At 40.2% G+C, this 17,402-nt stretch overlaps 1 protein-coding gene across 3 annotated transcripts in view; it reads left to right on the forward strand.

Moving 5' to 3' along the window:
- runx1t1 (RUNX1 partner transcriptional co-repressor 1) overlaps positions 1–17,402 on the forward strand; it is a 58,880-nt gene that overhangs the window by 18,786 nt on the left and 22,692 nt on the right. For all 3 annotated transcript variants that reach the window (XM_053637442.1, XM_053637443.1, XM_053637445.1), the window contains exon 2: positions 15,552–15,689. In XM_053637442.1, the coding sequence (XP_053493417.1) occupies positions 15,552–15,689 (138 nt within the window). The remainder of the gene's footprint in view (positions 1–15,551; positions 15,690–17,402) is intronic.

Here is a 17,402-nt window from a genome sequence, read left to right on the forward strand (position 1 = left end):
TTCCTCTCCCTCTTTCTCTCTGTCTCTCTCCCTCTTTCTCTCTGTCTCTCTCCCTCTTTCTCTTTCTCTCTCCCTCTCCCTCTTTCTCTCTTCCTCTCCCTCTTTCTCTCTGTCTCTCCCTCTTTCTCTCTGTCTCTCTCCCTCTTTCTCTCTGTCTCTCTCCTCTTTCTGTCTGTCTCCCTCCCTCTTTCTCTCTGTCTCTCTCCCTGCTTCTCTCTCCCTATCCCTCTTTCTATCTGTCTCTCTCCTCTTTCTATCTGTCTCTCTCCTCTTTCTATCTGTCTCTCTCCTCTTTCTCTCTGTCTCTCTCCTCTTTCTATATGTCTCTCTCCTCTTTCTATCTGTCTCTCTCCTCTTTCTCTCTGTCTCTCTCCTCTTTCTATCTGTCTCTCTCCTCTTCCTCTGTGCTTGATAGTGTGTGGCTGCATCAAGCTGGTTGGGAGGAGGCAGTCAAAGATGTGTGTGTGTGTGTGTGTGTGCCAGTAAGTGGGTATTGTGTGACTCACTGTGAATGTTTGTGTTGTGTGTGTGTGTGTGTGAGAGTGTGTGAGTGTGTGTGAGAGTGTGTGTGTGTGTGTGTGTGTGTGTGTGTGCCACAAGTGCCCCTGTCAGTGCATCTATCCTACATGCAGCGGTGAGAGTTTGGTGATGCTGTGTATTATCTGGCTGTATCACTCTGAGATGCTAGGTAAGGTTGGACACACACAAGCTCACCTATTATTGGTGTTGATTCTATATGCATTTTCAGAATTTTTGGTGAACCTATGGAAAGAAAACCTGTTATTGAACATGATATCAGGTATATAAATGATGGATGTGGTGTGGGTGCACTGCATCTCTAATCCTTTTCTCTTTTTTTTTTGGGTCACATTCCGCACTTTGTCTGGTCAAAGGTGTGCTCAAGATGGAGGACAGTGTATGGAAAAGAAATAGGATGGAGATGTAAAGTGGAACAGGCAGAAATGAAGCGAGAGAGGGAGGGAGAGAGAGAGAGAGAGTGCAGCTGGCAGCTTGTGTGTGTATGGGGGTTGAGTGCTGTGTGCTCTCTGGTCTTCACAGATGGTGTTGTGAGACAGTCTCTGCTGGCGTTGCCCGCCATGCTGCTCTCCTGTGTGCCATGGGCACTGCGGCACTGCCAGCCTACCCACCCGCTACATACTCACTCGCTCTCCGTGTTTCTCTTCTGTTGCTGTTTATTCAGTTTTGTTTTGATTCTACGCGCGGCACTTTAAGTTGTATAAATGCACATATTCAGTTGTTTGCATTCTGGCCTGATTTACATGAGAGCTTTCCAAAAGCTTTTACTTCTCCTAAACGCCCGCCTTTGTTTTCAGCTGAAGTCTGCGTGCATGTGTGTGTGTGTGTGTGTGTGTGTGTGTGCCTGCCTGCTGGAGGGGTCTGGAGGAAGCAGCTGCGCATGAGAGCGCGTGCCAGGTCAGGGACACTTGAGCAGAACTGACACCGGGCTATTTCGGACACCCATCTGCGCTGGAGCTACCGTTCCTCCAGGCCTCGCGCGACGGGCAATCTGTTCGCTCTGCTGGCGCTGTGCCAATCTCAGTGCCATCCATCTGTGGCAGGGACTGGCGCTCTCTCTCTGCTCCGCCTGCGCTTTCTGCCTCCTGCATTAGCCAGAGCCACTGTAGATTTCGCGTATATGGTCGCGGGAACGCGTTCCGATCAGTGAAGGAGAGACGCTAATGAATAAATATAGGCTTATTATTGTAGTCATGGCTGCGCAGTTATAGCTGTGTTATTATATATGATACATTATATTGACTGGTAGTGTGTGTGTGTGTGTGAACAAAATAAACCCCATCAGTGCATGTGTATAGTTTTGTTATGTCTCTGAATCTAAGACGAGACAGTTTTATTATTTCTTTATTACGTTGTGGTAAGACTCTAACCTTTCCACATCCATCTGTCTATCTCATAATGATATAAGTATGTATTGTGTATGGAAACTTACTGTGATAAGATTATACCTCCCACCATTTTGATAAGGTTATTATTCTCCTGTAACAACACAACCTAAAGTATTTTATCCCTCTCATACCACAACACCTTGCCAAAAACTACCATTTCCAATGTACTAATATGTAAACGTCATACTTTCTACCCATTTATAGTTACACTCAGTGTTGTGGAACGTCTGTGGGTTATAGTAACGTTATAACAGCTGTAAACAGTCACTTCCTCGCCAGCCTCTCTTTTTTTTCTTCTTAATATTGACGTTAATAAGACGACAATGCAGCTTGTCATGTTACCAAGAAACAATAAAAGTGTAAAGACTTTCCCATGGCAGAAAGTGCACTGACTATTATAAAGTGCTGAAACTGGAGACTCCTTCCATAAATAAATAACCGTATCTTAACAGAATTCTTCACCATATCAACAATTCGACGTTTTTTTTTTTTTATTCTATCTGTTTATTATTAGGTTTCGATTACATAGAGCATGAAGTCCCTGTGAATTAGATGTTGCTATAGAAACAATAAGCTGTTGAATTTGAATTACAACCAGAACTGTTGTTGGAAAATCAAGAATTCAAGAGCACCACGGTATGAACCGTTTTACAGTAATGACTCACATTAGGATGAGAATGCAATCGCACCTAATTGTAACTTGTCTTTGTTTACACAGTGAGACAAAATAGGAAGATTCTTGTTCTTTCATGCTGCCAATGAGCCATAACACACACTGCATGACCCTGTGTGTTTGTTTAGCCAAAGTTCACAGTCAAAATGTGCACGGATTTCAGAAAAAAAAAAACATTGCCGCCCCAGTTTGATCCAGAGCTCGGGTTACTGCCTGAGCAGAGTTTCACATGTTTTCCCCGTGTCTGCGTGGGGTTTCCTTGGGGTTCTCTGCTTTCCTCAAACCTACTACTGAAAACAGTGCTGGCCACACACACAGTCACGGAGAAAGGAGAACATACAGCAAATGTTTGTCACTTTTTATTGCATCTCCTCTCTGTCACGCTAACATGGCTTTAACGGAAAACCTTTTTTAACGTTTATTTTTCCTTTCAGGTCCTTTTGGCCACAGACGCCAAAGTTTCGTCAGAAACATGCAGGTTAAAGCTTTACTACTGGATAGGGTGTCCAACTCTCTGAGTTAAGTTAAGTTTAATAGCACATGAAAGTCAGGGATGTTTCCCAAGTTCAAGCGTTACACACATCCTTTTAGTCATTTAAGAGCTGCTCTGGCAGTCGGTGTGTTTAGGGTGCAGCTACCGCTTGAAGCTAAGCCTCAGTCTCTTCCACTCAGAGCCATTATCAAGGCCACTACACATACACACACACACATACACACACACACACACACAAAAGCACTCGCGGTGGAAGTGCTCTGATGTTAGGTCACATACTCCACCATCTCCTGCGTCTTCAGCCTTCCAGATGTGACTCAAATCGTTTTTAAGGGTCTCATGAAGTGGATGAGAGGAAGGAGAGGGAGAGAGATAGTTTTTCTATGTGCACACTGATGAAGGGCAGCATTAGTTGTTTTCTGAATCTGGTTCTACTTAGTAAATCTCCATCCTGGGCTGCATTTCATAAATTGTCTACATATTTTTCCAAGCAGAGGACTTAACTCGCTCTAATTTCTAACACATGGCTCCTGTCATGTGATATTTTTAAAAACGCTTGCAGACAGAGGTCCCGACAGTACTATACCGTCATCCTGCCGCCAGGTCTTGCTTGGAAGGGGGAGTTCGATTGCTCCCCCTTCTACTCTATTTTGCTCTCATTTTATTCCCGTTCTTTTAGCTGTGTGCATAGCTGTGTTTTCAGTTACTGGGGCCATATATTACCAGCTCTCAGAGTAAAATAGCATTTCCCTGATGTAAAACATGAGCCTCTTTATTATCTGTCAAAAATTGATTTGGCGTTTATAGCCGCAGAGTCGACTCGTCTTTAAGATCAGAGGCCGCATGAGCAGCGTAGTCACTGCCAGCCAATCCGAGACACTTGGTCACATAGGATTGTGGGTAATGAGAGAGGATAGGCCTGGAGTGCTATCGCAAACTCAGTTATAAAGCAGAATACCATCTGTTTGCTTGGTCGATTCATGCAGAGATACGTAGAATGCTCTGCGTATACCTATTCCCTGTAATATTGGACAATCAAATTAACCTAAAGTGTTTAGGTGGAGTTCAGGTAATAGGATCACTTTTTGGAAATTAAGTAATTGAAAGTGTATTGAACGTGTTTATTTTTAAAACCAGGATGGTACAGTTCTTATGAATTGGAATTTTCTATAACAGCATGGCTTGGGCAGTTGTGCCGGCTGTAATTTATATCCTAGGTTTATATTAATTCACTATTTCTGATGTGTTTCTATAGTAACAACTCATTCACAAGGACTTATATGATGGGTGCATCACATAGTTTAAGTCTTTAAGCCTAACAATAAGCGGACAGTGTTGTTGTTTATCAGCGAAAAACATGTCAACTTGCTGTGGTGAAACTTTCTGAAAAGCAAAGTTTAATATTTATGACAGAAGACTTTAGTCAGTGTTGATATTTTAAGATAAAGTCATTCCTTTAAGTTTTCTGTCAACGGGAAAGTCCTCTGGATAGTCCACTTTGTGCTTTGAGGTTTCACTCGCTGCATTTTTCTTATTAGCTTTAAGAGAAAGAGCAAAAAAGAGAGGCTGGCAAAAGCGTGTTTATAGCTTTTATAATGTAATAACGTCATAACAGGAACCAACTTGTTCCTATAAATGGATAAAAGTATAACGGGTTGTTCTTTAATAAATAAAAAGTGGTTAGAGTTGGCAAATTGGTGCTTTGGGGTAGTAACCCACAACTCTGGGGTGGTAGCCGCATCACACCACCCTGTCATTGATTATTTTCCTATAACACTGCATTTGTCATGTTTTATTCCTTACTGGTTTACCTGAATTCACTACCATCACATGAACTTCATTAAAGTTCTGTGACGATGTATCTCTGCTGAAGTGTGTCTAATTCCCAGAGAGAAATGGCTTTGCTTTATGTTCATGGGGTCAAAAAGAATCCAAGCCAAACAGCCACGTTGGTGACAAGCCAAACAAAGCCATGTCTAGGTGTAGAACCATGTTGCATTCCTTGTGTTCAGTCTCTCTCTCTCTCTCTCTCTCTCTCTCTTTCTCTTTCTTTCCCTCTCTCCTCACCATCTTCATTCAGCTGGCATCTGCCAGTGCCAGGAGGCTGAGTGAGTCATTGACTTGAGAGTTGGATGAGTTTCAGATTAGCGTTTGAAAGCACTAATCTCAGTATAAAAGCCCTTTTATTGACAAATGCTCTAATTCCACCTCTTCAGATAAGAAGTTAGTAAATAAGTATTTGTGGTTTATTCAAAACATGTCGAAAATTGCAGCATTGCAGCACAGCTTGTAGTGTAATTACAAAATTTTCTTGAATATGTTAGAGAGGTCGAAGATTACAGCACAAGCCGCCTATATCTTCATTTAAGTGAGTTCCTGTACAAGGTCTTATGCATACAAATCCGACAAAAGATCCTTTTTTTCCCCTTCCCGTTTTGCCTAGCAACAAGATTCAGCACAAATCTCTGAGATTGTAACAGAAGCATAACATTGACTATGAATCAGTTTTACTGTTCCTCAACAATTGTTTTCTTCCTCCATACTTGAAGCCAGTGAGGTCTTATTTCAACAGATGTTTAAAACAGACGTTGCTATAAATCCATTTTGAAGAAGAAGAGGCAGGAGAAATGAGAAAGACTTCCGTTCTTATGTGCTGCATCTGTTTTACTGGTCGGCGCCTTTTAATTTCATATCAGCTAATGGTTCTTTGTAGTCAAAATTCAGAGAGTCAGAGAGACAGTATATGCAGGTTAGACTACATTATAGAGCTGTTATGATGCCTGCTGTGTTAATTTGTCTTCTAACCAATGATATCGGGGTTTTACAGAAATTTTCAGAAACATTTGCACCCTGTTCTTGGATTTTGTATTATTATACTTAAGCAATAACGCCATATGGCTGCATGAAGGATGTAACCGAATACAAATGATGAATGAAAATATAATGTGTTCTGAACCAATACAAATACAGGTATGAATAGGAGGTGCACTACTTATTTTTTTAAAGCTTGCCAATAAGGCTTATAGTGCATCTGGTTGAGAACCGAGATGTGCAATGGAACTGGGATATCACGAGGCACAAATAAAAAAGTCACACAAGCAGGAAGTTTTTAAAGACCATGTTCATTACCATGACAGTGCATTCATTCATTCATTTGTTCTTAGTGTTTCCCAGTATTTCTGGGAGTGTAGTGGTAGCGTGCATATTAATTCAAAACAGAGATGCAGATACAGGTAGTGGCAATGAATTACACCCCTAGTCTGAATGGTGTTTTGGGCGTTAACATGGAACCCAGCAACATTAATGGCAACACCATTGGTATTTCTCATGCTAGCTCCTATTAGCAAGATTTATGAACATTATGATGAACACCTCAGTAGAAAATGGCGAGGGAATTAAAGCAGGAGGGCTCTTTAAATATTAAAGCGGCCAGGTTGGGTTGGTAACTCTTGAGTGAGCACAGGCTTCTGAAGGTCCCCTCAGCGCTCACGTCATTTGATGGGATGGAATGAAACGACGGCACACCACCTGGCGCCGGCCAAGCGAAGCTCAGAAAACAAGAGCGCCTGGAAAAGCAAGGGGCTCTGGGAGTGAGAGAGAGAAAAGGAGGGGTGGGGGGGAGGGAGGAGGAGTAAAGTTAGATAGAGGTTCGAGGGGATACGGCTTTGCTGTAGGGAGAGCGAGAGCTATAAGCATGGGGATTGAGCTCCAGGACGGCGGAGGACGTTCATACATCTTTTCTGACAAGCAGAAGGGGTTTGATAGGCTGGGCTTCCATCTGGCAGAGATGATTGCACGGTGCATAGACATGCACAGGTTCATAATGTATTTAGGAGAGCGGAGAGCAATGCTTGCATACCAATGCAAGCTTTGCAGCTTTACCGTGAGTCTCTGTTACTCAAAACGGCATCTGAAATCCAATGAAGCTCGACGTTCCTCACACTTTCCTGAGCAGCTCTATTTATTCCAAATCTTGTAAATCGACCTTATTGTTTGATAATTTTTCTATACCCTACAGTATGACCCTGTAAGCATAACATAATGTAATTCAGTTCACTGTGGTATAGCTTCTGGCTGGACTGGCACCGTTGCTGTCATGATGTCTCCTTTATTGGCTCAGCTTATTTATTCGCTGTTGTGTGAAGCATTTCGTCTTCTCTTTCCTCTCTTACCACCTGACTTCCCTTTGGTTTCCGCTGGGAGCTGAACTGCTACGATCTTGTCACCGTTAGTGTGCAGTCAACTGGCTTCCTGTGACTGTTGTGTGTCGTGCTTTTTGCATCAGCGAGAAGCAAACGTGGCTGCATTCTGACGAACAGGAACACTCTTTTGGTGAACTTCCTCTGGAGAAACTCTCACTGACCTGTGCAGTTATAGAACTGTGCAAGTTTCTGGCTATGACACGCGTCAGAGAACGCAGTCTGAGCACAGCAGATCTGTGTAAGATTCTCATAGGCAGTCCTAATATAAGTCACTATTTTCCCTGCAGATTAGATTTTATAAAGATATGGAAAAGTGACTGCCAGAGCCGCAGTGCGGGAGGATAAATCTAGTTTCATTTTAACTCCAAAAAATGTAAATGTAGTTACGAGGAACTGGCTCCACTGCTATATTAAACTCATTTCTGGAACTCTCCATACGATTGCTTGACATATTATTTCACAGACGTTTTCATATGCATTGAGCGAAATAATGGGTGTATTTTATATTTTATTCATGAACTTGTTTTCATTCTGTACTCGATGCACACAAACAGTGCTGTCACTGCAGTGAGTGATGTAACAGATATGCAACTGGCAAAGCATTCGATCTCAGACCAAGAAAAGCAGACTTCGGCTGGGCTTTGGATGCTCACGCTGGAGGAAGAAAAAACAAGTGGTTATATAAAAGGGACCAGATCAGCCTGGTTGGCGGAGGATGATGAAACTGAAGGCATGAGTTTCAATGGTTGCATGTGTTTATATCCAGAGGTGGTAAAACTGGCCAAATTCTTTGCATAAGTAAAAGTGCAAATGCTCATCTAAATAAAATATTCTGGTTTTGACTTCACTCAAGTCAAAAATGGGAAAGTGTAAACTCTTAAATTTACTTAATTCACAAGAATGATTCACAAAAATGATTCATATCTGCCTCAAATCACACCCATTTTAGTTACTGATAGTACAGTAAATTACTGCCCATTTCACCAAGGAACTATCATCTATGGCTACACTAAGTACCAACAGCTGAATTGTTAATCTGTCAGAATGTTAGCTAGCATGCCACGACTCTGACCATACAGCTAGCTAACATTTGAGAGATTAGGAATTAGCTAAAGATAACTAACAACACCTTTATTTCTAATCTCTCATGTTAGCCAGCATGATAATGCCTGTGAAGTTGAATGCTAATTGCTAGCTGTCGTTATACTGCCTTGATAAATCTGAAGTATTTATGTATGTATTTATTTACTGGTATTAGGTCTTATTTTCACTGTCACATCTCTTAAGATTAGATTTGGTTAGATTTGTTAAGAAATTAGATCTCCTTGATGCTGTCTGATGATTTATTCATTAAGTAGAATTGACTTTAAAAACAGGCTTAAATAGAGTAACAATTTACTTTAGTAAGCTAAAGTTTAGCTAACTTTGTTATTCATTCGAATATTTATTTCCTTTCTAATACCACATTCCTTGTGTGATATTCAAACAGACGTATTCAGTTATTTGGTTCTTCCACATTTGTGGCGTATCCAACGCCGTATCCAATCCAGCAGCTCAAATCCTGTTATGATAATCATTCAGTAGCATACACACAGCTGCTCTCTGATTCCCGTCCACACACAACTGTGAGAGACTGATAGCATACACAGCAGATGTTCTGGAACATTCTTTCACATCTTACTGCTGCGTGAGATGAGGAAATGTGTGCACTTACCCATACAGCATACCCATATACGTATAGCAGAATTCACTAAGCATACAGGTTTGACCATATACTGCGATACAGTAATGTATGATAGTTTATGATACGGGTGTAGGTAAGGACGTTACAGAACATGGTCTAGGAGCAGTGCAGAACAAACTTTTATACATTGTGCTTGTTGCCAGCACATCCCAAAGAGTTTAATTGACCTCTGACTGCTACAAAGTTCTTGACACTAGAGACTCATTACAAAAATGTCAAATAAACAAGAAGACTTCACCTTATCACCAATTACATGTTTTTTTAATCAGTTAATGTGGAGCGTCCGCCATACAATGTCGAAGTCGTCATTAAAGAAACGATAATGTATTATAACGAGCACATTGATATAAACCATGTAGCCAGATCTATTCTCAGAGCTGCTGCTATAGAAATTTAATCAACACCTTTTGACCAGTCGGAACTGAGCATTCAAACACAGTGTGGGATCATTTATCTATTTATTTAATTACTTACTCTGCTGCCACCCACGTTAGAAAATGTGTAACTGTAAACAGACATAGTGCTAAATTGAAAGCTCTGATATTCCATTGTGACGTGATTTTTTATTATTTTTTTCCCCCTCCATGCAGCTTCACCACAACGAATAATAGAAAATCTCAGTAGGTTTTTAGAGCTTTACATGATCAATGTCTGCTTCTGATAGGTTCTTTTCTGTCTTTGCTGTTTGGGATGCCGTCGCAAAACGCTCTCTTTATGGAAACCAATAGCTCTTGAATGCACTATTTACTGGCACTCACTGCTCATGACAAATGACAGGGCATGGAGCGAGGATGCGGCTGTTTGCGAATTTTTCTAGCTCTGCTCACTGTGGTGGTTAATGGCGATCTGTATTACTCCAGCGCTGTTTTGAGAAGCAATAAAAGACCTCGGGAAGAGGAAAATGGAAAGCACTCTAACGGCCTTGCTGGAAGTCGCATTAAATTTCTTCGCTGCATCTACAGTCCTCACAGACCACCTAATATTCATTTGTGTGACGCGTGCCACAGTTTCCCATTCCGAAAGGCAAAGCTGCGGGAAAAACCAACACACTCTGCATGTTAACTTCATACTGATTACCTCTATGAAGTGTATGACTTAAGTTTGGTTTTGAGAGAAAGAACCTTTGGCAGCATTATAGACATGTTTTCTGATATTATTACTGATATCATACCCGCGTCAGTGCATTTGCACTCGTCTTAATGGTCAAGCATTAAACCAGACGTTTCTAGTAAGGTAAGAATGTGGCATATCATTACTGTAGCCTGGTCTTTGCATGTATTTTGACGCATGGACCTGACATATATATTTTTGTCACTTTTTCTGTTCCAATCTTGAATCTTCCTTGTGTTTCTTTCTTTGCATGAGAATAAAGGTCACTGTGGTGCACACACATTTCTGATTTGTGGTATCTGCAGTATGTTTTTTTTGTTTGTTTTTTTTTGTCACCACATGATACAGATATTATCCAGTCCATAATCACCTTTTCCCCTCTTCTAATCTTCATAATATTTATTTTCCATATTTAGGTAATTTATAGGCATTCTAATGGTATATCAGAAGAAACACATAGAATGAATGATAACTAGCTTTGCTACTTTGTTTGAACACACTCTCACAACGTAGCGTTACACTTTCCAGAAAACTTGTTAGTTTTTTGGTGAATTCGGATTAGTTGCTTTAAAAATATCTTGGCAGCTGCAGACTATTTTAAAACTAGCTGAAAAAAATCCCGCTGCTGACTTGTTTTCCCACCCGCAACATCTTTCCAAAACTAGCCCAATTAGATGTAAAAACTGCGACCTTGGCAACCTTGATTGTGAGCATGGGTAATATTTAATCCCTCTGAGATGAAGTATTAAAGGTTGAATGTGTTAAAGATATGTCTAAATAAAGGGAAAATAGATCCATCTGTCTGTACTGCTTGTCCTACACAGGGTCACAGGGGACCTAGAGCCTATCTCAGGGGACTCTGGGCGGGAGGTGGGGACACCCTGGACAGGGTGCCAACCCACCGCAGGGCACACTCACACGCACATTCACACACTACGGACAATTTGGAAATGCCAATCAGTCTAGAACGCATGTTTTTGGACTGGGAGAGGAAACCGGAGTGCCTTGAGGAAACCCCTGAAGCACTGGGAGAAAATGTAAACTCCACATGCACACGAGTGGAGGAAGGAATCAAACTCCTAACTCTGTAGGTGCGAGGCAAGCATGCTAACCACTAAGCCACCGTGTCCCCCTAAAGGGAAAATGTCTGTTATATTTATATTGTTGCCCCATGTGTTAAGCTTGTGCTAAGGTATTTATTAGTATAAATTGAGTATAAACAACTGATTTTTTTCTTCTTTTCTGTTTTTGTCTATCTGTGTGTGCGTGTGTGTGTGTGTGTTTGTTAAAAGTCAGGTGTGTAGATTAAAGCTTAACCCATTATTTTATAATCCATCTCTGTCAGTCAGAGAGCAGGGATGAGTCTCAGATGCTTCAGGCTTGTGTTTCAGTCCTCAGTTCTGCAGCTCAGCCATAACATTGACCCATAAAATTAATCTCCAATATTAGACTCATGGATGTGAAAGCAGCCATTCAAGTTTTGAGAATGTATACAGTCTCAGAAAATCATTTTTATCTTATAAATGAATAACGATGAGGCATTATTCACACAGGCTGTTGGTGTTATTGATACCTCATGCATTCGAGATGTTTCTTTTATTAATCTGATACCTACAGCAGCACCACTTTAGACCTCATAGAGAGCGTTAGTCATGTTTTTAACATCTACAACACAAAATATTTGTCTATATTCAGGATTTGACTATTTGATTAAAATCCAGTGCTGTGTCATGTCTTTTGCTAGCTCAATCAGGATCTTTTGCCAAAAAGACGACTAACAAAAGGACCTTGATCCATACCTGGTTTATTATGGAATATTTGAGCTCCAAGTTCCATTTTCCACGTCAGATTATTTGCTATTTGAATGTTTCAAGGCGGATTATTTTGAATTTTTGTGGAAACAAGCGCAACAGTGCCACCAATGCTTGAAGAAAGATATACTATAGTATGAAAAAGTGAGGCTGGGGCTGATATCTTTCTAGCCCAGACTGTAGATTCATGACAGATGACACAGAACTGTAAGTTTAGCGGGGGGGGGGGGGGGGGGGGGTTGGGGGGGATATTAGATTAATATCCCATCTAATATCAAGGTCAGTTGTCATTGTTCTGTCCATATTGCAGCAAGATCGGGTTAAACGTTTTCCTCCGCTTGCTGTTTTTAATAATATTTACCCAACTGGAAATCAGTTTCCATTTCATCAGTGCCTAGATGTCTGTTTTCAGTGGATGGAGTGCAAACGAGAGAAATAAAGATGGTCAAGAAGTTTTGCAGTACTGTTTTTACTGCTGAAACCACATAGAAATAATTGGGAGTTTTATGAAAAAAAGAGGTATGGGTCAGATTAAATGTACAAACACACACATGTGTCTAGGAAATGGTAGCCATGTGGAGTGGAAATTCCCACCTTCTTTATCTCTTCTGCATTGGCAAGGGTCCCAAAAGAATGGCTTGTCTTTGTAAGAGAGCGCTAATCACCCCCAGGGCCCTCGGCTTAGACTTTACACATGCAAAAAATAAGCTCTGCTTTTCATTAACTTTATGGGTCTTCATAAGAACTTGAAGACACTATTAATTTTGTCTGTATGACTTGTTCCTTCACTTGGAAGGCATTGAGGGCAGCAAAAAAAATCAACCAAGTTTTTTTTTTTTAGTTTTTTTTTTTAGTTTTTATAATGTATAAATGGAATTTATTATCTAGGCCAATTCTTGCTGGAATTCATGATGTCATGTGTAATTTGGACTAGTCTGGAAAGTCTTCAGTCCAGATGTGCATGCTCCTAAGCTGCCTGATTAGGATTTCTGTTCTGGCATGAAGGCTTCAGTTTGATCAGACAGCACTGTTGTCTAAGGCTACAGCTAATCAGTCTGTTGACTGATTCTTACACGGCTGAAAAAATGTTAAGTTTACTGGTAGAACAACGCACTTTATGCTCTGCGTGTGACATCATTTTCTCCAAATGAACAGGTCTAACATGACTAACACCGGCCTCGTGGGATTTAGGGTTGCACGATATGGATAAAAACTCCATATGTGATAAAGCTGAACATGACAAAATGAATAAATGAAGACTAATTTATTTTAATGTGTCTGACTGGGTGTGGTTAATGTTTTTGCTTTTTTTAAAAAAAAATAAGGATTATTCATCAGTAATGCTCTAATACCATAAAATAATATGATAGAATTCTAAATGACTTCCTATGGTGTTGTGCACCCTACGTAGTGCACTAGATGTAGTCCAGACCACTTTAGATTTTGTCACAGGACAAAAATGTCAAAGCAAAGCTGCCACTAAAGCACGTTTCTGTCAATACATATTAACTTGAGCAAGAGTAAAAACTATTCTTAGAGATATGTGTTTAAAAAGTTGCTTATTTAAATTTAATGAAGACACTACTGTCTCACCCATTTTACAAAAAAAAAAAAACTTAGGAGAAAGGCGGTCATTTCATTTAACCAAACTACAGACATACTTCCGTTATCCCGTACACAACTGTCCGCTTCAGAATTTGAGCACCCAAGGCTCATCTTTATTCAGTCTTATAGCTAATAATATTGTGTTTGGCTGTCGATTCAATCGATTAGGTAAAGCAGCTTTTAATGAAAGTTTTATGCAATTTGAATAAAAAAACTGATTTGGAGTCTACAACATGAGCGTCACTCTGCTCTGTGTGTGTTTAACGCCGTTTAATCAGCCTTATTATTATTATTATTATTATTATTATTATTATTATTCCCAACTTTTAATCTATTCTTTTTTCTTTTTTTTATCACAGTCCTCCATAATGATTTCACTCATATTGTGTTGCACCTTATTATTGCACCTAGTGGTCAAAAATCAGAACTGCAACAAACACTAATGGAGGTCCATTCTGATCATCTTAACCTGTACCATTCCTGACTGTTTTAATGAATTGCCAGTATGCCACTGTGAGATCATGGTGGACCATACACACGCCCCAGAGTTCTCTCTCTCTCACACACACACACACACACACACTGTTCAGACTATGGGAAGAGCATGCATCTGGTAAATGTAGCGACCACCCTTGATTCCAGCTGTCATATGTGTGTCCCCTCCTTCAGATAGTAACGAAAAGGCCTCCCTTTGCTTTCTACTCCCTTCTGTTTACTGTTACGCCCCTTACTTCCTTCTTACACAACGTTCGATATGGCTGTTTGATAACACTGTTTGCTTATACAGTAACAAGCTGCCTATAGCAGCAATTAACTGCAGGCCCTGATCACCATATGTGGCACAGGTCTAAGCCTTCCTCTCTTACCCGATAAAAATACATACAGTCTGCATTAGTTTCCATATTGCCTTATTTGATGTTTTTCCTTTTGTATAACCAACAACAATAAATCCAGAATACACCAAATGTTATGAAATAAAGGCTGGGGCTGATTTCTTTCTAGCTCAGATTATAGGTTTATGTTAAGATTTAATGTAGCTATTTCATTGAGGCTAATTTAGTTTAACCACTAATACTAACTGTAATGATAACCATTTTGGTTTAGTGACCTAGTCTTTGCACACTGTTCTGAAATTCCTGTAGCACATATACATCTGAGATCTTTCTGTGGTTGTCCTCCAGTAAAAGGACGGACTTGATGTCTTACTCTTTTTGCTGTCTCGTGAGTCAGTGTCTTAGAAAGCAATACTTAGATAGCTACAAAAGTACCTCTAAGCAAGTGGTTTGAGATTAACTACATATGTTAATGTTTACTAGTAATTGCATAACTACAGTATTAGAGATAACAAAGTGAATATCCTGTGACCACTCCAGTTGTTCTTTTTTTTTTGTCAGAAGTAATTAATTCAAAGCAGTTACACATAGTTTAATGTACATTTAGCCCTTGTTTTCCACCACTTTCCTTCAGACTTCCTGCTTTACTGGGATTAAGGGATACACTGGGAATCTACTTTTCCCTGTATATCCCAGGCGTTTTCACCTTTGGCTTACTTTAGATAAAATCTGGATTTAGGTTTCTTTATATATATATATATATATATATATATATATAGATATATATAGATATAGATATAGATATATAGATATATAGATACATATACACACACTCTCCAGGCCTACTTGACCACGAGTACTGTCCAAAGAGGCAGCATTTATTACATTTCGCTCACAGTGAAGGAAGAAGAGAATGGTGAAAAAGACTGAGCAGCTGGTCTTTGAGCTCTCAGCAGGCATGAATTCTGGGTGTGTTAGTTACAAGAGCTCATGTGTACAGGAGATCATCGAGGTCTCACCAGAACTGTTCCAGTTTCATTTTCTTAGTCTTCTTGCTTCTTGCATATCTATCATTTTCCTCGTCTCTCCTCGTGGTCAGTTCATCGCTCATGCCTTAACTATCGACAAGTAAGCCTTGTTTGTGTCTCCCCATAGATCGCACTGAGAAGCGCTCCATCATGCCCGACTCGCCCGCCGATGTGAAAGCACAGCCCAGGTTAACTCCGCCCACCATGCCTCCGCCACCCGGCACACAGGGAGCCCCCAGGACCAGCTCGTTCACTCCCACAACACGTGAGTATCTCACACACACACACACACACCATGCTCATTATTAAGTATGTTATATACGTACAGCAAGATACACACAGGAACGCAGAGTACACAGTAACAGCACAAAACAGCTGTTGCGACAGAGACAGAGTAATCGGTGTGATCTGAACTCAGCTGTGCTGTCAGTGCCTCTAACACACTCCTCACTTCCTCTTCACTGCCGGATCCCTAAGACACAGATCACTCGGACTCTGCAATTAGCAAAAAGAAAAATACACACGCAAGCTTGTACCAAATGAATGAGGAACCTTTTAAAAGCAGATTCTAATTACACATGCTGAAGGTTTAACAAAGCACTTTGATCACCCCCCCAACACACACACACACACACACACACACACACACACACACCCTCCCGCTGTAATTGTTAGCAGATGCAGCTGAAGTATCTCATTTCTGTGCTGCTGGAGAGAGGCCACAGCCTAATCTCATTAGTGAGACGTTGACGCCGTGGCCCGTATGGTTCGCATCATCATTCGACCACATGTATTCACCGCTGTTACATTTCATATGGCCGATGTGCGCTACAAGAGAGCACGGTTATGCACTTAAGGCCACCGGGGCTGATTGGAAGCAAACGCAGCACATTCTGGGGTGCAGGAGCTCGGTGGAATGTGGAAGTCAGACATTATCTGGGTTCCAACTATTCATCAAGTGCCACTTAACAGGGAGACTTCGGGTTTAGGGATTTTCACTCTCACGTTCAGCTTATATAATTTCTCAGAACAAGTTAGGTCACCTGTTTTGATTTGCATTCTGATTTATTGCAGTGACAGTGTAAAATGTGTTTTAAACATAGCCAAATTGTTCAAATGTACTCTAAATAAGGGCATATGGTTTCAAATATTCCCTAATTTCTCCATTTGGGGATTAATAAAGTATTATTTTATCTTATCTAAATGTTATAATGAGGGGTGAAAAATACTTGAGTAACTGTACTTATGTACTATTTTGAATGATTTGTATTTTACTCAAGTATTTATTGAAATTGAATGGTCGTACTCAAGTAAATGTACAAGAACTGAAACTTTTTGCTCCTTACGTTTTCATTTTGACTTTCAAAGTATTCATTATAAATCTCAATCTTTTCAAATCAAAAACAGTTCTTAGTAACAATTAAATATCGACCTTTAAATTTCACCATCAAATCTAAAGATGTAAAGAAGTACATTTAGTCGAGTTAAATACAAGTTTGGGCAAAATGGCTAGGTTTGTATTTTAGCTGGGTAACTTAGCTAACTGCTTAAGTTTTGCAAATTAGCTTGTTAAATTAGGTAGCTAGTTAAGTTTTGTTTTCATTGTGCCTTATCGTTCATTGCCAAAGAGCTATTACATTAAAGAACGAGCAAGATCAAGTTAGCAGATTCATTTCCTTCCCTGCTGAAAAAAAAAGAAACAATAGAAACCATCACAGAAATTCTAATGGATTCCACTACAAATACCATTACAAATCGTCGTCTGTTAACCATTAAAACCATTACTAAATGGTTTCTATTTCATAGTAGGACATATTAAGGAGTAAGGTCCTTAATGGTATCCGCTAGACATAACATGCCACCAATAGAAGGCAACAAATTACCAGTAGAGACCCACAGGGACCATTACGTTTTCCATTAAAACCAATACAATTCCTATTATAACCATTAAAACCATTACAAATTCTCTGAGGGTTCT

The sequence above is a fragment of the Ictalurus furcatus genome, chromosome 12 (assembly GCF_023375685.1).
Source record: "Ictalurus furcatus strain D&B chromosome 12, Billie_1.0, whole genome shotgun sequence".
Classification (NCBI taxonomy): domain Eukaryota; kingdom Metazoa; phylum Chordata; class Actinopteri; order Siluriformes; family Ictaluridae; genus Ictalurus; species Ictalurus furcatus.